The sequence below is a fragment of the Strigops habroptila genome, chromosome 12 (assembly GCF_004027225.2).
Source record: "Strigops habroptila isolate Jane chromosome 12, bStrHab1.2.pri, whole genome shotgun sequence".
Taxonomy (NCBI): domain Eukaryota; kingdom Metazoa; phylum Chordata; class Aves; order Psittaciformes; family Psittacidae; genus Strigops; species Strigops habroptila.
The window spans coordinates 1,735,201-1,756,309 of NC_044288.2; the positions used below are offsets into that span (position 1 = coordinate 1,735,201).

Genomic DNA, 21,109 nt, shown 5'->3' on the forward strand with positions numbered 1-21,109 from the left:
CTTTAAATACTGGAACATGGTGACAGGCTCTCCCCTGAGTCTTCTCTTCTCCAGGCTGAACAGACCCAGCTATCTCAGTCTTTCCTACATGGCTCCCAGCCCTTGGACCATCTTTGTGGCCCTTCTCTAGACCCTCTCCAGCCCATCTACATCTTTGTACTGCAGGGACCAAAACCAAACACATTGCATAGGAGATAACTTCTGGTGTCCTCAACATAAGGACATGGAGCTGTTGGAGCAAGTCCAGAGGAGGCCACGAGGACGATCAGGGGCTGGAGCACCTCCCATAGAAAGACAGGCTGAGAAAGTTGGGGCTGTTCAGCCTGGAGAAGAGAAGCTGCGTGGAGACCTCAGAGCAGCTTCCAGTGTCTGAAGGGGGCTACAAGGATGCTGGAGAGGGACCTTCATCAGGGACTGGAGTGATAGGACAAGGGGTGATGGGTTCAAACTGAAACAGGGGATGTTCAGGTTAGATATAAGGTTCTTCCCCTGTGAGGGTGCTGAGGCGCTGGCACAGGGTGCCCAGAGAAGCTGTGGCTGCCCCATCCCTGGCAGTGTTCAAGGCCAGGTTGGACACAGGGGCTTGGAGCAACCTGCTCTAGTGGAAGGTGTCCCTGCCCGTGGCAGGGGGTTGGAACTGGATGAGCTTTAAGCTCCTTTCCAACCCAAACCATTCCATAACTCTATGCTGCAGCAGTTCAGCAGCTCCTTCCTTAAATCTTGGGAATGAATCGGTGCTGATGTTGAGCCCCCTGTTTCAGGGGTGCTGGGTGGGATGGGGATGGGGATGGGAATGGGGATGTCTCCTCCTCCTCATGGCTGTCCCATTTGCAGACCCTAAGAGGACAGCGAGCCGCCCGACCAGCCGCGCCGGGAGCCGCACCGGGAGCCGGGCCAGCAGCCGCCGCGGGAGCGACGCCTCCGACTTGGACGTGCTGGAGACGCAGTCGGCGTGCTCGGACACCTCGGAGAGCAGCGCGGCCGGCGGGCAGGGCGGGTCGCGCCGCGCCGCCGCCAAGCCCTCCAAAATCCCCACCATGTCCAAGAAAACCACCACTGCCACCCCGAAAACGCCGGGCCCCAAGAGATAATACTGTACCCGCACCCCTCCCGAGACAGAGAGAGAGAAAACCCAACCCGTGTCCAGTTTTTAACCCTGCTCCGTACATTGGATGTATATTTATTCTAAATGGGAGAAACTATATTGTTAAAAGTGTAAAAGAAAGTTGTGTTATGAAGCTGCCTTATTTGGGGGGGTTTGGTTTTTTTTTTGTTGGGTTTTTTTTTTTTTTCTTTTTTTTTTTTCCTTTTTTTTGTAAGTTACTATTTTCATGTGAATATTTATGTAGATAAAAACTTGCTTCTCGGCGCTCCCTGGTGCGAGGGGGGGGGCTGAAAACCTGAAAGAGGGGGGAGGGAAAAAAGAGAAAAAAAAAAAGTAAAAAAGAAAAAAAAAAAAGGAAGCAAAACAAAGGTCAAGATGTGAAAGTGTAAAGAAAACCGAACCTATAAATAGGATTTCTGCGCGGTGCAGGGTGCGAACCTGCTTTATCTTTTAGGATTGTTTCCTAAATGCATCTTTATAAACGTAACTTGCTGTCTCAGCAAGGTAAATTATATTTAAAAGCAAAGACCTGAATCCTGCAGTGTTCAAGGAACTCTCTTTTTTGTAAATCACAGATACCTCAACCGCAGACACGTGAGGTGAGGGGACGTGGGGCTTCTGTTTCCATTCTTTTTTACAGCTGATGTGGTTTTACCTGAAGGAAGCGGGGTTTGACCTGACACAATTTGCACACGCGGCAGCGAAGGTGGTGGCGATTCGCTGGCCTCAGAATACTGTCCCGGCTACTTCACTTCTAAAGAACAAAGGAGTAAATGGGGGGTTTGGGGAGGGGGTTCACACTGAAGCTGCCCAGAGGAAAGCACGGGGTAGGGCTGCAGGTCTGGATCACTCAGACACATCCCTGGGCAGTGGCGGGTCCTACAGATTAGAGGATTCTCCTGGATTGATGGGACCGACCCACGGTGTTCACTATTTATCTGCATCTCTTTGGGGTTGGTTTTTTTTTTTTCCTATTTATTATTTAACTGGTCATTCCACTTCCAACCAGGCTGAGATTGATGCGACCTCTGCTCCTAGGAGAAATCTGGACTTACACGCACAGTTGCTTGTCCTTGAAACGAGTCTCACCAGCACACTTGCTACGAGTCCTGTCTGGCTTTTGTACGCTCCTTTTTCTTTGTAATAAAATCAAACTGACCAAGTGACCAGGAGACGGGCCGGGGCAGGGGCTCTCCGAGCTCCTCTATTTATTAACCACTGTTCCTCTCCGGCTCCGACCGTGTTGCTGTGTGATTCTCTCAATTGGTTTAAATTGAGGCAAAACTGAAGCTCTACCAATGAATTGTTTAAAAACCAGACACATTTTTGTATTAAAATTGCTTGCGGTAATAAATGATCTTGCCTCCTACTTTATTCCACAGTGTTGGATTTGTGAGTGTGAGAGCTGGAGCTGCTCATCCCCTGCAGGGAGGCCATGGCTGAGCCCACCGTGGGGGTCTGCACACAGGTTTCCTTGCAGAACAGAGCCAGGAAGCCCAAAATTCAAAGGCCCAGGTGGGTGGGTGCTTGCTGGTGAGGGTGCTCGCTGGTGTGGGTACCCACTGGGGATGGAGGGTGCTTGTTGGAGTGGGTGTTTGCCAGTGAGAGTGTCTGGTGCAGTGGGTGTGTGGCGGGGTTGGTGTGGTGGGTGCTTCGCGAGGTCAGTGTCTGTGGATGTGGGTGCACAGGGTGAGGACCCGTTGTGGGATGAGTGCTGCTGAAGTGGGTGTCTATGAGAGTGTATGGAGTGGTTGGGTGCCCATGGGTTTGAGGATCCATAGAGGTGAATGACCATGGTTTGAGTGCCAATGATGGTGGGTGCCCATGGATTTGGGTGTCTATGAGAGCGAGCATCCCTTGGTAAGGGTGCTCATATGTGTGGGCGTTCATGGGTTTGGGTGCCTATGGATTTGGGTGCCTACAAGAGTGTGCATCCCTTGGTAAGGGTGCCCATATGTATGGGTGTTCATGGCTTTGGGTGCCCATGGAGGTGAGTCATGGGAGAATGCCCATGGTTTGTGTGTCAGTGAGAGTGGCTGCCCATGGGTTTGGGTGCCCACGAGGGTGAGCATCCACATAGGGATGGGTGCCCATCGGTTTGGGTGCCCATGGAGGCAAGCATTCCTAGGGATGGGCGCCCTTTGTTTTGGGTGCCCACGGGGGTGAGCATCCCTTGGGATGGGTGCCCATAGGTTTGGTTGGGTACCCGTGGGTTTGGGTGCCTGTGAGGGTGAGCACCCTCAGGGGTGGCTGCCCACGGGTTCGGTGCCCAGCGCTGCGCCCCGGGGCCGCCGGGCGGGGAGGGCCGGGGCGTCCCAGAGCCGGGGCCGGGGCGGTGCCGCCGGAGGGACCGTCCCTTTCCCTCGCCCCGCCGGGGCGGGCCGGGACCGTGCCCGTGCCCGGGGCCGCACCGCGCGGGGTGGGGGGTGGGGGGGCCGGCCCGGCGGCGCGATGGGGCCGGGGCGCGGGGCGGCGGGCCGGGGTCCGGTGCGGGCGCTGTGGCTGCTCTGTGCCGTGGCCGCGCTGTGCCAGCTGGGCAGCGGCAGCGTCCTCCGCCGCCGCCTCCACGCCGCCGGTTTCCTGCAGCGGCGGCTGAGCGGCGGCGAGCGGCGGGACGTGCAGCGGGAGATCCTGGCCGTGCTGGGGCTGCCGGGCCGGCCGCGGCCGCGGAACCCCCCCGCCGCCCGCGGCCCCGCCGCCGCCGCGCCGCTCTTCATGCTCGACCTGTACCACGCCGTAGCCGGCGAGGAGGAGGCGGAGGAGGAGGAGGAGGAGGCTGCGGTGTCGCGGCCGGTGCTCACCGGGCTCAGCACCCAGAGCCCCCCGCCCGGCAGCGTCGTCAGCCGCGCCGACACCGTGGTCAGCCTCGTCAACGTGGGTGAGCGGCTCCGAGGGCACCGGGAGCACCGGGGGGGACCGCGGAGTGCGGGCAGGATCCAAGCGGCTTTGCTGGGACCGGGGCGCACCGGAGGGACCGGAGCCTGCAAAGGCACCGGGATGCTCGAGGAGGACCGGGGCGTACGGACGGACCGGGGGGGGGGACCAAAGCAGACCAGAGCGCACGGATAGGACCGGAGTCTGAGGGGGGACCGGGAGGACGAGGCAGGACCCGGGGTGGAGGCGGCGGCCGAGCCCCGCACAGCGACGGGGAGGCACCGGGAGGTACCGGCGGGACACGGCGCACGGGGCGGCGGCGGCGGCACCGTCGGGGCTGGGCACGGCACGGAGCGCTCCAGCCAGGGCTGAGCCGAGCCCGACCCAGACCCCGCGGAGCAAACCTCGTTCTGCGGCCGCGGGAGGGTTCCGGGGCTGGCGAACCGACGGCTCCGAGCGTCCCCCGGTGCGGCGGTGCCTCCCCAGGGCATCCCCGGTCAGAAACGACTTTTGCACAGAGCTGAGCTCACCGCTGTGAGGGGCGCGGTGGACGCGGGGTGCACCCGGGGTGCTGGGAGAGGGCACCATGGTCCCTGGCCCCATTTTGGTGGGCTCACATGAACCGGTTGTGGGCACGCAGGCAAGAAAGCAGCATCATGAACTCGATTACCCGCGGTGGGACATTGAATCAGGGCTCAAAATAAAATCCTTAAGGATGCTAATTATTGCTGGAATCCCATCCAGCTGGATACTGGGCAATGTCAGGCTCCAGCCACTCTCCAGTTTCCCACCAGCATCCGCAGGGACAATGAGCGCTGGCACACGAGGGATCCCCTCATAAGGGCAGGCACCGGGGTGATCCAACCCCAGCTGGATGCTCAGATCAGGCATTTGGATACAGATCCTTTCCCTGCCTCTGCTCATTTCTTTAAGGGGTGTTTGAGTGTCCCTGTCCAGGCTAAACATGATGAGACTTTTGGGAAGCATTTGTGCAAAGGCTGAGGGACAAGGAGCAGGGCAGGGTGTGTTAGTAGGTGCCCGTGGCTGGTGTCCCAGGCTCAGGGATGCCTCCCTGGAGCAAGGCTGGATTTGGCTGCTGCACCATGGTTGTGCCAAAGGGTTTGCAAGGGGAAAGTGCCTCACCCTGGCACCCCCGAGGAACAGACAGGTCCCCTTTGCTCCTCAACACCTCTCGAGGCCCCACAGGCAGTGCTCTGAGCATGGGGAGAAATCCTCCAGGAGAGCCCACAGCATGGGAGCTCAGCATCCCAGGGAAGCTGGGACCGAGGGAGGCAGATACCAGGGCATCAAATCCCAGCTCCCCTCAGCACTTAGGACAACAGAGAAACACCAGGTTTGATGACAACCAGGGTGGGATGCCGGGGGGGGGGGGGGGGGGGGGGTGCTGGGGAGCAGTGGTGCTGGCACAGGGGTGCTGGTGCCGCTCCCCTTCCTGGTGCTCCTGGAGCAGCCGGGAGAGTTGGGGAACACAATTCCAGCCTTCAATTTGAATGGCTTTGATTTCTGTGGCTTTGTCAGTCCCTTCATGTTAATTAAATTAATGTCTGTGGGAGAAGGCTAGCTCTCATTTGCATGCATAATTTGCTGCACAATTACCCTGATGGGACATGCAAATGGGGTAAGTCTCTGCTCCATTGGGCACTTGGACCTCTTTGCTCCCAGCTACCCTGCACAGGACTGTGTGAGCCGGGCCGGAGCGCGGCTCCCAATGGCACACCTTGTTCCTGGGAAGGAGAAATGACAAACCTCCCCGGTGCACAAACAGGTCCCAGTTGGGGTGGGCAGAGCTCCCTGAATGCCTGCTGGGGGCATTCCGGGTGACAGGCGGCCACCGGGCACCTTCTGTTGGGTTTGGTCGTGGTGGATCATAGAATCCCAGCCTGGTTTGGGTTGGAAGGGACCTTAAAGCTCATCCAGCTCCAACCCCTGCCACAGGCAGGGACACCTTCCACTAGAGCAGGTTGCTCCAAGCCCCTGTGTCCAACCTGGCCTTGAACACTGCCAGGGATGGGGCAGCCACAAGAGCCTGGCACATCCCTCTCGGTCTGGAGATAAAACCCTTCCAAGCCTGACCCATGCTATTCCTGGGTGCTGACTGGAGGAGTCGGGTGGGTTGTGTTTTTAAGCCTGGGGTAAGGATGGGCTTTTTGATTTCTCCTTGGCCAGGGCTGAGCCACCAGCCGTGAGTCACAATCCCATGCAGGGTGTAATCATGGAACAGGGGATTGTAACAGGAAGGCGAGGAGGCGGCTCACAGCGCGCCCAAGCCCCCCATCAGCACCATGACACACACGTCCCCTCTTCCCCTCCTGGCATCCACCTTGCCCTTGGTGGCTGTTTGTAGGGCTGGGGGATGCCAACAGGGGCTCAAGGTGCCCCACAATCCCATGCAACTGGGCCCTGTGTCCTGCAGCTCCTGCTCTTCATCTCAGGAGGATGGTGAAAACACTCAGGATAACTCCTGAATCTCTCCCTGCTTTGGAAAGCTTATTTTTTCCTGCTTGCAAGCAAAGGGTAACATCTTCCTTGCATCTCCTTTTAAACCTATTTTAGGATGGAGCACTTGATGTGGTTGAATATCCTGGCAATTCCTTTTAATTTAGTGTCTGAAATGATCATGGGGACCACTGGGAGCAGCCAGGACCAGTAATTACGACTGATGCGCAGTTTATAGCAACAGAGCAAGTTCACAATGAAAAAGTGCAGCTCAAAATAACCTGGGGAGCAGGATGAAGGGCAGGCAGCCCCGTCACCCATTGCCCCACCTCTGGGAAGAGATCGGGAGTGGGCTGGGATACAGCAGAGCCAGAGTTGGGCATCCCATGCCGTGGTCCCATGGCCATTTATATAGGTCTACCTTCTATTTTCTCACCATTGTTGGGGTGGCGGGAGCCCGCAGCAGAGGCGTTGGCATTCGGCTCTGGGGAAAGACTCAGCAGCTCTTGGGGGCGAGATGGGAAATGCCACAGGAGGGGGCAAGGAGAGCGAAGAGCTTGGGCTGGGTGTTTTTAGTGCGTCTCATCCGCAATCCGGATCATCCGCCCACAGCTAATTGAGGGTTGCGGAGCCGCTGAGTCAGCCACCGCCAATCGATGGCCACTGCCCAGGCGGGACCAGCTCCGGGCCGGGGAGGGGGGGGCTCTTTCCCGCACACCCCAGCACCAGCACCACCGAGCACCCACTTTTCCGCCTGGGCAAAGGGTGCTGGGTGCGTTGGGATGCGCCAGGCACTGCCCCGCCACAAGGTTCTCGTTGTGTAGATGTTCATGATCTTGCCAGAAAACACGGTGATGTTAAACCTCCTCCAGCCTCCTGATCATCACCCCGGGGTGGCCGTTTGCTGTTTGATATCTGTCCATGCCCATCGCCCTCCTCTGCTGCACTAATCCCATATCAGTGCATGAGAGGATGTTTCTCCCTTGGTCTTGCCCTTCCAAAAGGGTTCTGCTTCACAAAAGGGCAGAGGAAGCAGGGATTTCTCTGAGTCTTATCCCAGAGTCTAGGCAGCTTGCTCTTCAGGTCATCTCATTTGGTTCATCAAGGTGCACAGCTAATTGTGGTCTCCTTTAGTATTTCTTCTTCCTGGCCAGGTACTGCCTGGGTGTCCCTGAGCTTCTCACCCTGCCAGCTCCCCCATCAATGCCTTCAGCCCCGGACTCCTCCATCACATAGATGGGAATATTTCATATTGGTTTGTGTTGGAAGGGACCTTAAATCTTCTCCAGCTCCAGCCCCCTGCCACGGGCAGGGACACCTTCCACTAGAGCAGGGTGCTCCAAGCCCCTGTGTCCAACCTGGCCTTGAACACTGCCAGGGATGGGGCAGCCACAGCTTCTCAGGACATACCAGAGAACCTTGCTTCTTTAGCAAAGGTTTTCACTGTTCTCTGGTGTCAAAAATCACCCCAGGGGGTTGTTTCTGTGTTTCTGGGTCCTTGTGACCTCCTTGGCCATAATTCCCCCCTGCTCTTCCCTGGATGAAGGGTTCACCAGCAGCATCACTTTGCTGAAGATGAATTGCAGTGATTTCTGAGCTGGTATTTAGTCTGGTTGAGTCTTGCTTGATGCCAGGGAGCAATGGCGTGACCCAAGAAATACTCAAGGGGACCCCACTCTGTACCTGGCTGTCCCCTGGGTGTCCTGCTGCGGGTTAACAGTGAAGAAATGGAAGTGATGCCTCTGGTTGTGTTTTGGTGGGATCCAAGAGTTTTGCAAGAGCCATGAGGTACCAGCGGCTTCAGCAGCATCCTTAATGGCCCAGGAGCATTAAACCAGCAGCGATGGATTGGTGGAAGAGATGGGAAAGCAGGAAAGAGCCCAAGGGGCTGCAGCAGGGCTGGGGGACTGGTGTGTGTCCCTCCTGAGGGGTGCATGGGGTGGAGCTGGCTCCCCAGCACCATCCTGCCCGTGGCCAGAGCCTCCTGCAGCAGGAAGCGCTCTCCGCATCCGCCCGGGCTTTTTTTATCCATGACTTGTGGTGAAGCTGGGAGGGAATGTGGGGCTTTAAACAGGAAAAAATGGAAAAAACCAAGGGGAAGAAAAGGGAAAAAAAAAGAAGAAGAGGAAAACCAAAAAACACCTGAGGATGCACAATTAAAATCTCAGCGCTCAGTTTGGAGCGACGCGCTGCTCCCCCCCATATAAACTGGGACAGCAGCTTTATGGTGTGTTCCATTTGGAATGGTTTTACTGCTTGGAATGGGTTAAAAAAATACATTTTATACACACGCTTTTCTTTCTTTCAGTCTTTGGTTTAGTTTTCAGAGGAAGCACCGGGTCTGAGCTCTGCTGCTGCTGCTGAGCCTGGAGCAGGAGGAACTTCAACCACTTGAGTTCTTTCAGTCAGGGCAGCTTGGGGTATTTTTAAGGAACAAGTTGAATGAAATAATTACATATTGGGAAACCTGGATGGGGCTGCATCACCAGACACACACACACATATACACACACACAGGGGGATGAGGTTTGTCTTTATGCACTTAAATTAATCACCAGATTTTGCGTTTCCCACCACGTGCTGGATTTCTGCAGAAAGCTGCTGTTTTCAGGTCAAAGAGAGGGGTTATTTTTACAGAGCAGTGCCCTGACACTTCTCCCCTTGCCCCTCAAAGCTTGCAGGTGATGGGGGACCTGTGATGCTCAGTGATGGAGCTGGGGAGCCCCAGGGTGACCAGATCTTGTCCCCTGAGCACCCGCTGCAAGAAGAGCTTGAAAAATCCCCAATTCCTGCACTAGACAGTCCTGCCGACCCCCAGGTCTCCGGGGAGTCTTCCAGTGCCTAAAGGGGTGAGAAGAAACCCAGAGAGGGGCTTTGCACAAGGGCCTGTAGGGACAGGCCAAGGGGAATGGCTTTAACCTGCCAGAGGGGAGACTGAGATGAGCTCTGAGGCAGAAGCTCTTCCCTGTGAGGGTGCTGAGGCGCTGGCACAGGGTGCCCAGAGAAGCTGTGGCTGCCCCATCCCTGGCAGTGTTCAAGGCCAGGTTGGACACAGGGGCTTGGAGCAACCTGCTCTAGTGGAAGGTATCCCTGCCCGTGGCAGGGGTTGGAGCTGGAAGAGCATTAAGGTCCCTCCCAAAACAAACCAGTCTGGGATTCCATGACATCTTGGGGTTTTGGATGCATTTTTCACCCTTTGGAGAATTGCAAAGGGCCGCAGCCCCTAAATCACAGCACAAGGGGCAGCTTCTCTATGCTCCCACTGTAACCAAGCCTTTGTGCATTTTATTTTATTTTATACTATTTTATTTTATTTTATTTTATATTTTATTTTGTTTTATTTTGTTTTGTTTTGTTTTATTTTATTTTATTTCATTTCATGTCATTATTTGTTTTTTATTATTTTGTTTTATTTCATTTCATTTCATTTCATTTCATTCATTAATAATAAAGAAATAAGGCTGGGAGGCTGGCGTGTTTACAGCGAAATAAAGTTGGGGGGTGTGTGCAAAAATAGAGAGGGGTTGCATCAAGATGGATGGAACTGGGTAATCTTTAAGGTCCCTTCCAACCCAAACTATGATTCTATGATGATTAAAACCCTTGGGAGAGGAGCGCTGGGCCTGTGCAGCAGCAGGCAGTGGGTGAGGAGCCTGGGGCCAGCAGGGTTTGTTCCCAAGTCGGTTGGTGGGAGTCAGGGGGACGCTGCAGGCTCTGACTGGGGTGGCCGGTGGCACACGGAGGTCCGGCACAGCCCACCCTGACCCCTTGGCTCCGCAGTGGAGCAGGACCGGGACATCTTCTCACCGAAGCCCTACTGGAAGGAGTTCAGATTCGACCTGACCCAGGTGCCCGCGGGCGAGTCGGTGACAGCCGCCGAGTTCCGCATCTACAAGGCACGAGGTGTCACCCGCCACGGCAACAACACCCTGCACGTCAGCGTGTACGAGATCGCGGCCGAGCACTCCAACAGGTGATGGGGATGATGGGGATGAGAGTGGGAATGGAGATGAGGATAGGATGGGGATGGGAATGAAGATGATGGGGGTGAGGATGGGAATGGAGATGAGGATGTAGATGAGAATGGAGAGGAGGATGGGGGTTGAGGTGAGAATGGGAACGGGGATAGGAATGAAGAGGATGGGGATGAGGATGAGGATGGGGATGGGGATGAGGGTGAGCATGGGAATGAAGCTGATGGGTATGAGGATGGAAATGGAGATGAGGATGTAGATGGGGAATAAGAATGGTGGGGATGGAAATGGGGATGGAAATGGGGATGGGGCCTTGCCCCAGCCCCAGGACTTCCCCTTCCCATCACCATACAAGCACCACAGAGGCTGCACCACTCCCACACTTTCCCACCAGGCAACGCCACATCCTGGCTTTTCAGCCGGGACTGGGAAGATGGTTTTCCCAGGGCAGTGCCAGGGTGTCAGCACCATGTCAGGCAGAGCTGGAGGCGCTGGGAGCTGCCCTCCTGACCTGCTACACCGGGACCTGTACAGACACAGGCACCGGGAGTCATTGCCGTGAACTATTGCTGGTGCTGGTGCCCTTTGGGTGCTGTTACTCACCTGCTCCTATTTTCTCACATTCCTACAGGGAGTCTGACCTGTTCCTGCTGGATGTCCAGGACCTGCATGCTGGGACCGAGGGCTGGCTGGTGTTCGACGTCACGGCTGCCAGCAGCCACTGGTTAGTGGATCAGAAATACAACCTGGGGCTGCGCCTCTACGTGGAGACAGATGATGGTAAGTCTGCCTCACCCACCTACAGTGTTTGGGGGTAAAGCCCCAGGACCTGGAGCCCTCTCTCCTGCCCTCCTGGTGCCACTCAGGCTGTGGTGGAGTTCATCTGGCTGCAATTAGAGATTTCCAGATGTGATGGAGAACCCGGCGCCAGGAGCCGGCTGGGTTTGCCGGCGGGGCCTGATGGCAAAGCCTCCCAAAGGCTTCATGCTAATGGGGTTCCTGGTGTGGACTTTAATAACCCCATTAGCTCCTAATGAATGTCTTACCTGGAGGTATCCTCCTGTGTGTGCTGGAGGATTAACCCTCTTCTGACCACAGGTTCAAATCTGCTCCAAAGGTGCCTTTTGCAGGTGCACAGACACACAAAGAGCATCTGCTCTCACAGAGGGGGAAAATCACCCGTGGGATGTAAATGCCCCATCAATCCCACTCCCTCCAAGCTTTCCTCCCCAGTGGCAAAGGGGAAAATCAGTCACTTGGGTCTCACTTGGTTTTAATACTTGAATTTCTCTATGTGACCATTGCATGGGAAATATGAGGCTGTACCTAGGCAACAACATCGTACACCCCCTGGGCGACAGCAGCAGAGCAGGAGGGTCCAGCCTCTTGGGATGCGCAAATCACAGCTCTCTGCTAAATATTTCATAGAATCATAGAATAGTTTGGGTTGGAAAGGACCTAAAGATCATCTAGTTCCAAACCCCCTGCCATGGGCAGGGACACCTCGCACTAAAACATGTCACCCAAGGCTCTGTTCAACCTGGCCTTGAACACTGCCAGGGATGGAGCATTCACACCTTCCTTGGGCAACCCATTCCAGTGCTTCACCACCCTCACTGTAAAGAACTTCTTCCTTATATCTAATATAAACTTCCCCTATTTAAGTTTGAAGCCATTACCCCTTGTTCTACCACTACAGTCCCTAAGGAAGAGTCCCTCCCCAGCATCCTTATAGGCCCCAAATATTTCCTGTATTCTTTTCTCCTTGGCATCCCTGGCAGTGTTCAAGGCCAGGTTGGACACAGGGGCTTGGAGCAACCTGCTCTAGTGGAAGGTGTCCCTGCCCACGGCAGGGGTTTGGAACTGGATGAGCTTTAAGGTCCTTTCCAACCCAAACCAGGCTGTGGTTCCGAGAGCAAACCCCTCTGTGGTGCTGTCCCTGCAGGGCACAGTGTGGACCCGGGCTCGGTGGGGCTGCTGGGGCGCCGGGGGCCCCGTTCCAAGCAGCCCTTCATGGTGACGTTCTTCCGGGCCAGCCCCGGCCCCGCACGCATCCCACGGGCAGCCAAAGCCCCGAGGCGGCGGCAGCACAAGAAGAGCAACGACCTTCCGCACCCCAACAAGCTGCCGGGAATCTTCGGTAAGAGTTTTGAGGGGAGAGAAGGGTTTTTCCCTATGGAAAACACTGGGCTGTGCTGCTGCCATGACCAAGAGACCTTCTGTTAGCACCTTGCCCTGTCATAAACCCCAGTTTTGCCCCAGGGGAAGCAGAGCTCTGGTTTTTTAGGGTTGGGGTTGTTTGCAGCGGGTCTGGGGTAGATGCCTTCAAGGAAATGAGATTTTGGGAGGGTTTTGGGATACCTGAATTTTGGACTTTTTGCATCACTGCCCTTGGCTTTGAAGCTGCCCTGGGAGGGCATCACCCCGGGAGAGTGTCTCAGCCCTGGGAAGCTGCTCAGGCAGGAGGGGAATGGGAAGCCCCAGCTCTCCCAGACCCATTTACCTTGAGAAACGCTCAAGACCAGCTCCATGGTGAGCAGAGCTGGGAGTTTGCCCTTCCCAGGCTGAGTCCCCCTGGTCCAAATGTTGGGGCATTAAATTTCAGGCCAGTCCGAAGCTTCTTTTCCCTTTATGCCAGCACGGGGGCTCCTCTTTTGTTCTTTTGGGCTAACCTGGATCATGGGGGCTGTTCTATCCCACCCTTGAGCGGGATGGCTGCAGGGGAGGGTGGGATGCAGGTACCAGGGGGCTGATGCTGCCTGTCCCCTTCTCCCACAGATGACGTCCATGCTGCGGATGGGCGGCAGGTCTGCCGACGACACGAGCTCTATGTCAGCTTCCAGGACCTCGGCTGGCTGGTACTTGTCTACCTGGAGAAGTAAACACCAAACCCCATCACTGCCCCCACTCCCAGCCCGGCTGCCCATGCCCAGCAGCAGAGTGGGGCAGCCCCATCCGGGAGCTGGGAAAGCAAATGGGAACTGCCACAACCCCAAACGCCACCAGTGACCCAGAACTACTTGTGGTTCAGTGTGAAAACCCAAACTGACCCCTTGCTGCTGGCACGGCCACCCAGGGAGGAGCCCGTTGGGTTGGCTTTGCAGGTGGGGATGGACGAAAGGGCACAGAAAGGGTGAAGCCCATGGCATAACCAGGGTAAACCCTTTGTATGTTGCAGGACTGGGTGATCGCTCCGCAGGGGTACTCAGCCTACTACTGCGAGGGGGAATGCGCCTTCCCCCTGGACTCCTGCATGAACGCCACCAATCATGCCATCCTGCAGTCCCTGGTCAGTGCAACCCGCGGGGGGGACACACAGGGAGTGGTTGGAGGCCAGTGGGTCCCAATGGAGAGCTGGATTTGGGGCTGCAGGGGGTTAGGTTGGAGAGTGCAGTTCAGCTGCAGCTCCCAGTAAAGCATCAGTGGGTGCACTCACATCTGGATGGGCTGGCCCCTGCTATGGGCTGACCAAAAGGTGCCAAAAAGGCAGTTCAAGGCAAACATGGCAAGAGCAGTGTGAGGGCGCACCGGGCCACCAGCTCTGCCCATCGACCTGAGCCACAAGGGCCTAACAGGGGGATTTTGTAATTCTGCTGCTCCTTCACCACTTGATTTTGTGACTGTCATGATCCTGCTTGAGGTTAATAGGAGTAGATAGAGTAAAACCAGATGATTTCTGCTGGGATAACAGCACCCTCCCATTGGAGCAGGCTCTGGGATGAGCCCTGGGGCTCACAGATAGCTCCTCCTCACCAACCTGTCACCAGGGCATCGTGTCTCCAGCATCCTCCTCACCAGCCACATGAGGGTTTCATCCTGGGCCCCAGAGAGCATCTCTGCGGCTCAGCGCCCAAACATTGGGCTCAGCAGATTCCAAGCAGGAAGGCTTCAACGCCCCGTTTTTCCCAAACCCACCCTGCACCCCAGCCGGTGTTTTTTAATGTCTGGAATTTCCTGCCCTGTGAGTGCTGGATTTCCCAATGGCAGAAGCCACACCAGCTCTGGGTAATTACAGGGAGCGCTGAGGCCTCGCATGAGACTTTGAAGGCGGGTTTAATCCTTGTGCTAATGAAGCCGCCGGGGCTGGGTGCGATGCTGCAGCATGGGGAGGGGTCCCCAGCACCCACCCAGCACCTCTAAACCCAACGCTCTTCCCGAAACGGAGCCATTTGGGCAGGATGTGACTCACCTGGCACCCGGATCCAGCCCTTCTGGGAAGCGCCGGGGCACAGGAGCGGTGCCAGCCCCAGCCCATGCTGCAAATAGCAGCGTTGGGCAGGAAAACCCTGGACTTCCGAGCTGGGAGAGTGCGGCGGTGAGGAATGAGTCGCACATGGATGGTAAAGGCAGAGGCCTGCAGTGGATCGCTGCGATAACGGATGTCCTGAGCAGGGGTTGAAGGAGCTGAAGGAGTAGTCAGAGGTGTCATGTCCTTAAAATTTCAGTGCAATGTGTTCAATGTGGGGCAGCGCTGAGCCCTGATGCAGAATCCCTATTGCAGCAGCACCCCCAAAGCACACAGGGGGAAGACCTGCACTGCCCTGATTTATTCCTTTTTAGCCATTTGCTTATTTACAGGGAGAAAAGAGCCCAGAAATCCCAAATTACTGCAGGGGCTGCCTGGCCTGAGCAGTGCCCCGAACCCTGATCCAACACAAACTGCAGCAAGGGCTGCCCAGGGCTTAGAATAAATATTTTTGCAGGAAGCTAGAAATAATCTCCCCATTCACCCAGGCTTTTTATGCAGTTAAGAGCTGGTTTGATGCTGCTTCTCCTGCCTGCAGCCGCATCCACCAGCACTGACGGGCTCCATCCATTCCTTAGGTCCACCTGATGAAGCCCGAGGCCGTGCCCAAGGCGTGCTGTGCCCCCACGAAGCTCAGTGCCACCTCTGTCCTCTACTATGACAGCAACAACAACGTTATCCTCAAGAAGCACCGGAACATGGTGGTGAAGTCGTGTGGCTGCCACTGACGGCCGCGTCCCATCCCCACCAGAGCAACGTGACACTGGGGAAGAGGAATTCCATGGGCTGCATCATAGCAAAGTCCATTAATAACAATGAATAATAAAAATAAACCCCTCCCACCCCTTCCTAGAAGTGGATGTAAATAATATAAAGCTTCTATTCTCTTACCACACCTCATGAGACACATCCATATATACATATATAGAGGAAAGAGAGGATTTGTGACTGGTTACGTGTCTGCATTGGCTGTGGTTGATGTGTTTTCCCCTCGCTGCAGTCTCTGGTGGAGGCAGTTTGGGCTCAGGGGTAATGAGGACAAGGGAGGCAGCACCCCAGCTGCTCTGGGATGGAGCTGGGTCTAGTCCTGTACATGCACCTACCCACCTTGTACCCTTAATGAAAACACAGCAGGCAGGAGCCGGCTGCCTCCCCCGCTCCTGTTTATTTCAAGTTCATAAACCTCAGGCAGTGAGAAGAAAAACTCAGAATCCACCTTGAGCTACAACACTGTTATAAAATAAACACCTCGTCTGGAAAGCAAACAGGGAGTTTCTCTTGCTCTTTGTGTTTTGATAAATGTCACAGCACAGCAGCGCTCTGTTCAGGGCATGGGATTTCGCAATGAAAAAACACTCAGCATTGGCTAAAAGTGTAGCTATTTGCCCAAAACCAGCCCTGCCAAGCTGGTGGGATGCAGGTTTAAGGTCAGGCTGTGTTGCCCCGGATGGGAGCGTGGCTGCACTCACCCATGGACACGTCCCGTGGGCTCCCAGCAGGGCTGTGACCGCAGCTTCCCTGCGCTGTTTGCACAGTTGTTACTTATTTGCTCTGATTTTAAAAGGAAAGGGCCTGCCCTTTCAGCTCAGGTACCCAGGGAACCTTGGGCCACTAAACAAATAACCTGGCTTAGCCACAGGCAAAGATCCCAATAAACCCACCAAAATAAGACCTGCTCCGTGCCAGTGTCCCGCTTCCCAAGGAAACATCTCACTTCTTTGGGAAGAATGGATCTGCTGACTTAAGTCCACATGAAATCCAGCTCAGGATGTGATCGTGGCTCTGCGCAGCAAGAGAAAGGCCAGGGCTTCCAGTGAGTCCCCTGTGAAGCAACGGCTCCCCCTGGCTCAGGTGTTGTTGAAGGTGACTGCAAGGACTCAGCCTTTAAATCTCAGCTTTTTGAAGACAAGGAGGGAGCAAGGGAAGGAAACGCTGGGTGGGTTTGGCTGTTTGTCAGGTATCACACCCGAGTGCCTGGATCTCGCCTTGTCCCGTTTGTAGGGCAGCACACAACCCCCAACCAGTGTGGAAAAGCAGCGAGTGAATAGAGGCAGCCTGCGTTTATTATGGAAAATAAACCTGACCTGGGAGCAGCCAGGCTGGCAAACCTGAGAATTCCCAATAGCACAGAAAACGTCTCCCTAAACTCCAGCCATGCACCCCCCATCCCTGCTTCCAACCCCACACATCCCTTCCTCCCCAGGAACACATATTCCCAGATGTATCCAGTGCCATCATTTCCGAGGAAACCCCAAATCGATCACTTTCCCACTGATGGGAACTATAAACGTATGTGGTTGTTCCCACTTTGAAAACTAAACCACTTCCCACAGCTTCATCACTTAGTTTTGTTCTTCTGACAACCAAACAAAGGGCTTCTTCATTTCCTGGAGCTTCTTGTCCCAACCTTGTTCTCCCACTCACATCCCAGTAAAAGCCCTCCCTCTCAGATGGGGATGGCGTTGGACCAGGCTGGCTTCCCAGCAGGACAGCCACCAGCCATGGACCTGCCTCCCTCTGCTGATGGAAAAGTAGACTACAGAGCCAGGGACACGCCAAAACACCTCCACAAGCTCCTGCTGTGCAAAAGGTATGAGAGATTCCCTCGCCTCTTCTTGCCCCGGCACATGTAGCTCCCATGGAGCCAGGATTTAAGCACCAGATTTGAGATGAGGAAAACACCAAAACCCAGCATATTTACTCCAAAGCAAAGACTATCCTCAACCCAGTGAGAGTTCAACAGCTGGGGATAGGCCTTTGGTATGTGTAAAACTACGTTTTATTTCTACCAAATCGAGTCCCTCTGAACACAGCAGCAGGACCAGCCCTGCCCTGCTCGGGGCAGCATGGGCTGGAAGCGGTTTATCCCCGCAGAGATCGGACCGGACAGCACGGTCCGTGGGCATGTTCACACCAAAAGCTTAGCAGGAGTCACGCCAGGAGCCGCGGGAGCTGGGCACTGCTGGGGCACCACGGGGCAACAGTACCCCGGTCGGGTCCCTCCTGGCCAGGCTCAGCCCATGCAAAGGTCGAGCTCAGGGGCACTCTCCGCAGTCTGAGATAATCACCTTCTGCTTCGGTTTCCCGTCTTTAGTGCCCTGAGCCTTGGGGAAAAGAGCAGCAGGCGTTAGAGGCACGAAGCCCAGGGGTGGGTGGGAAGGAGGTTGGCTCTGCTCACACATACCTCGATCTGCCGCACCACGTCCATGCCCTCCGTCACCTCCCCGAACACCACGTGCTTCCCGTCCAGCCAGTCTGTTTTCTCACACGTGATGAAGAACTGGGAGCTGTTGGTGTTTGGGCCCGAGTTTGCCATCGATACCAGCCCTGGGATCAAACAGGGCAGTGTTCTGGTTGGGGTGGGAGTGACAAGCTCCAGCACGTGAGCTGATGCTTTGACCCAAACCCATTCCCACACCCTGCAAAACAATGCCAGTTTTAAGAGAGCCTCTGGATATTAAACTCCACAAACTATTGGAAACCAATTATGTCAACAGAGAAACACCTGCAAGCATGAAAAATGGAAAGTGGTAGAGACTGCTCATCCGTATTTAGTCACAGTAATAGAAAAGCTGTTTGCATGGAGATAAACCTGCTCTTGCTTTTCGCTGTGCTTCATTATCACACTGTGACTCGTTTATAATCAAAGGAAAGCAGCTTTGAAACTCTTTTTCCATAACGCAACACTGGAAGTTAACAGTGTGTGAACAGCAGAAGTGTTTTGCCAACCTAGATTATAATTCAGGGCTGCTACTATCAACACAGTCTATCAAACCAGCCCAAGTGTGGCCCCCAGATGACATTAAGCTCTCCAGCCCCTGCCCAGGAGATGGTTCTACCTGGCCCCGTGTGTTTCAGAATGAAGTTTTCATCATCAAACTTCTTCCCGTAGATGGATTTGCCTCCGGTGCCGTTGTGGTTGGTGAAGTCACCAGCCTGGCACATGAACTGGGGGATGATGCGGTGGAAGCTGCACCCTTTGAAGCCAAAGCCTTTCTCGTGGGTGCAGAGGCAGCGGAAATTCTCTGTACGGGGCAAGGGGAGAGAGGTGAGAGCTGCGTCTGCTGGAAGGCACCACCCTGGGGAGGCTGAACCAATCCTCACCTGCGGTCATGGGCACCACATCCGAGCGCAGGAGGATCTGCAGCCGCCCCGCAGGTTTGTTCCCGATCTTGATGTCCATGTAAACCTGAGGGATGACCCGGGATTTCTTGGCAGGAGGCTCACCCTGAGCAGGAAAATGAGTTGGGATGACATTCCTCTGCTTTGCCTCCAGAGGCTGTCAGGCCTTACGCTCTCAGCCTTCGGGACAGTAGGGATACAGACAGCTCTGTATGGTTTTCCTACCTCCTGCACCTCTGTTTTGGAGGCCTCTGCTCCTCCCTCCTCTGCATTCTCCTCCAAAGTCTTCCCCGAAAACTTCTTCAGCCAGTCATCATCTGACCAGACTGCGATGGCAAAAGGAAGGGTCAGAGCACAGGAACTGAAGGGCCACACATGAGCACACACATGAGCACACACACGCCTGCCCAGGTCAGGGTGCAGCCTACCCCAGGAGACACAGCATGTGGGCAAAGAAGAGACAAAGTCACCTCTTCTTCCTCCCAGAGGTGCCACTGCGCAGAGCAAGCTTGTGGCCTGTTCGCTGCCACTACCCATCACACTGCGTGAGTGCTTGGCATGGCCGTGGCCCCATCTGCTTTTACAGATGTGGCCAGATGTGTGTGCAATTTTGCCTGGCACGGTGTGCATGCTGTGCCCTCTGTCAGAGGGCATGAAGACAATCAAGAAGTGCAGCAAAGAGTGTTTCCATCCAAGAAACGAGGGATCATTTTGGGTTATGTGGTTATTAAGTTATTTGGATGCTGCTCAGACCCGTGAGCTCCCCAGATGGGAAGCAGAGCAGAGGTCTCTGCCCCAGGGTCTGGGGAAAGCAAAGGCCAATGCACGAAGCCCTGAACACCCACGGGGGTGTTCTCCCCTCACAGACACCAACTCACCAGGTCTGGATGATCCTTCTTTAATTCGCATAGGTTTGGCCAAGTTCACCCGAATTGTCCTGCCGAAGAGCTCGGACTCGTTCTGCCAAGGAGAAAAGCACAACAAAGCCCACCAAAGGGTATAAAAATCACCGTGCCCTCAACTCCCCACAGAGGAGAACCACGGTGCTCTTGGTGCAGCCCACACCACACGGGGCCTCACTCCATGCTGCTGGGAAGGCAGCAAACCACTCATCCCCACGGGTGAACAGGGTCCCTACCATGTTGTCAATCGCTGCTGCTGCATCCTGCCAAAAGAGATGAAAGAAGATCATTATTATATCACGTCTTTTCTCCCTTCCAAAGCAAAGCTCAGCACATACATGCCCCAGTGCTTCATTGCAAAAAAGACTGCCCAGGGACTGTGTTCCTAAACCTCATCTATATATGAACCAATGGATCTTGCAGGAGCTGTATCCAATCCAGTATGTGGGGCTCCTCTTCCCACATTTGATCCCATTTTATTTAAGATGCTTTACTGCTGACACCAGCGTTTGGGAGAGGAAGAGAGATCTTGTGTATGGAGCCCAAGTCAGACTATAAGATCCCTGGCAGTGTTCAAGGTCAGGCTGGACACAGGGGCTTGGAGCAACCTGCTCTAGTGGAAGGTGTCCCTGCCCGTGGCAGGGGGTTGGAACTGGATGAGCTTTAAGGTCCCTTCCAACCCAAACCAGGCTGAGTCTATGAAATACACAAATGGTCACAAAGCCAAGAAACCCGCCTGCTGCTGCCAAGCTCCAGGAGCAGCTCAGGCAAGCAGTGGCCGTGCTTCAGCCCATAAGAAAGTGGGAACTTGGAAAAGCAGAGGAGCACCAGAGGTAACCCCCGTTTGCTGCCACCAACCGCATCCACCAGGAGGAGGCTCCAGCCTAAAGCCCCCGGTTAGGAAGCGCCCCGGACACTTGCCCCTGTCTCACCTCCGCCAGCTCGAACTCGATGAAGGCGAACCCGCGGTGCTTTTCTGGAGAGGAAGAAGCGAGCGGTCACGGGCAGCACAGACACCCCCGGCCGCGCGGGCGCCCGGCAGCGCCGTCCGGGGACACGCACCCGTCTCGTAGTCCAGCGGGATCTGGATGTCGGTGATGTCGCCGAAGGGGATGAAGGCGGCGTGCAGCACCTTCTCGTCCACCTCCTCCGCCAGCCCGCCTGCGGGCGGACACCGGTCACGGACACCGGCCCCGGACACCGGCCCCGGTCACAGACACCGCTCCCGGACACGGACACCGGACCCGGTCACAGACACCGGTCACGGACACGGGTCACGGACACCGGCCCCGGCCCGCGCCCGCGGCCCCATTACTCACCTACGTACAGCACCCGCTTGGTGGCCGCCATCTTTGCGCCGGAACCACGTGACAGGCGCGACCCGGATTCACGTGACTCCCGCCCGCCTCCAGCGGCACCGCTCCGGGGC

General features: G+C 55.6%; 3 protein-coding genes across 5 annotated transcripts in view; 2 read left to right on the forward strand and 1 right to left on the reverse strand.

Annotated features, from left to right (window-relative positions):
* MACF1 (microtubule actin crosslinking factor 1) overlaps positions 1–2,474 on the forward strand; it is a 135,988-nt gene extending 133,514 nt beyond the window's left edge. For all 3 annotated transcript variants that reach the window (XM_030504136.1, XM_030504137.1, XM_030504138.1), the window contains one exon: positions 835–2,474. In XM_030504136.1, coding sequence (XP_030359996.1) covers positions 835–1,091 — 257 coding nt within the window. In that variant the 3' untranslated portion in view covers positions 1,092–2,474. The remainder of the gene's footprint in view (positions 1–834) is intronic.
* A 992-nt stretch (positions 2,475–3,466) lies between these two features.
* On the forward strand, positions 3,467–15,921 carry LOC115615682 (bone morphogenetic protein 8B-like). Its single transcript, XM_030504139.1, has 7 exons — positions 3,467–3,983; positions 10,217–10,409; positions 11,042–11,190; positions 12,356–12,550; positions 13,189–13,268; positions 13,589–13,699; positions 15,235–15,921. The coding sequence occupies exons 1-7, from the start codon at positions 3,557–3,559 to the stop codon at positions 15,382–15,384; spliced, it is 1,305 nt and encodes a 434-aa protein (XP_030359999.1). The 5' UTR covers positions 3,467–3,556; the 3' UTR covers positions 15,385–15,921.
* A 1,485-nt stretch (positions 15,922–17,406) lies between these two features.
* PPIE (peptidylprolyl isomerase E) lies at positions 17,407–21,057 on the reverse strand. The gene is made up of 10 exons (XM_030505001.2): positions 21,000–21,057; positions 20,743–20,841; positions 20,613–20,656; positions 19,917–19,943; positions 19,657–19,738; positions 19,004–19,104; positions 18,761–18,884; positions 18,496–18,681; positions 17,841–17,983; positions 17,407–17,760 (listed from the first exon to the last, which is right to left on the reverse strand). Exons 1-10 carry the CDS (start codon positions 21,028–21,030, stop codon positions 17,692–17,694), a joined length of 906 nt encoding a protein of 301 aa, XP_030360861.1. The 5' UTR covers positions 21,031–21,057; the 3' UTR covers positions 17,407–17,691.
* Positions 21,058–21,109: the final 52 nt, after the last annotated feature.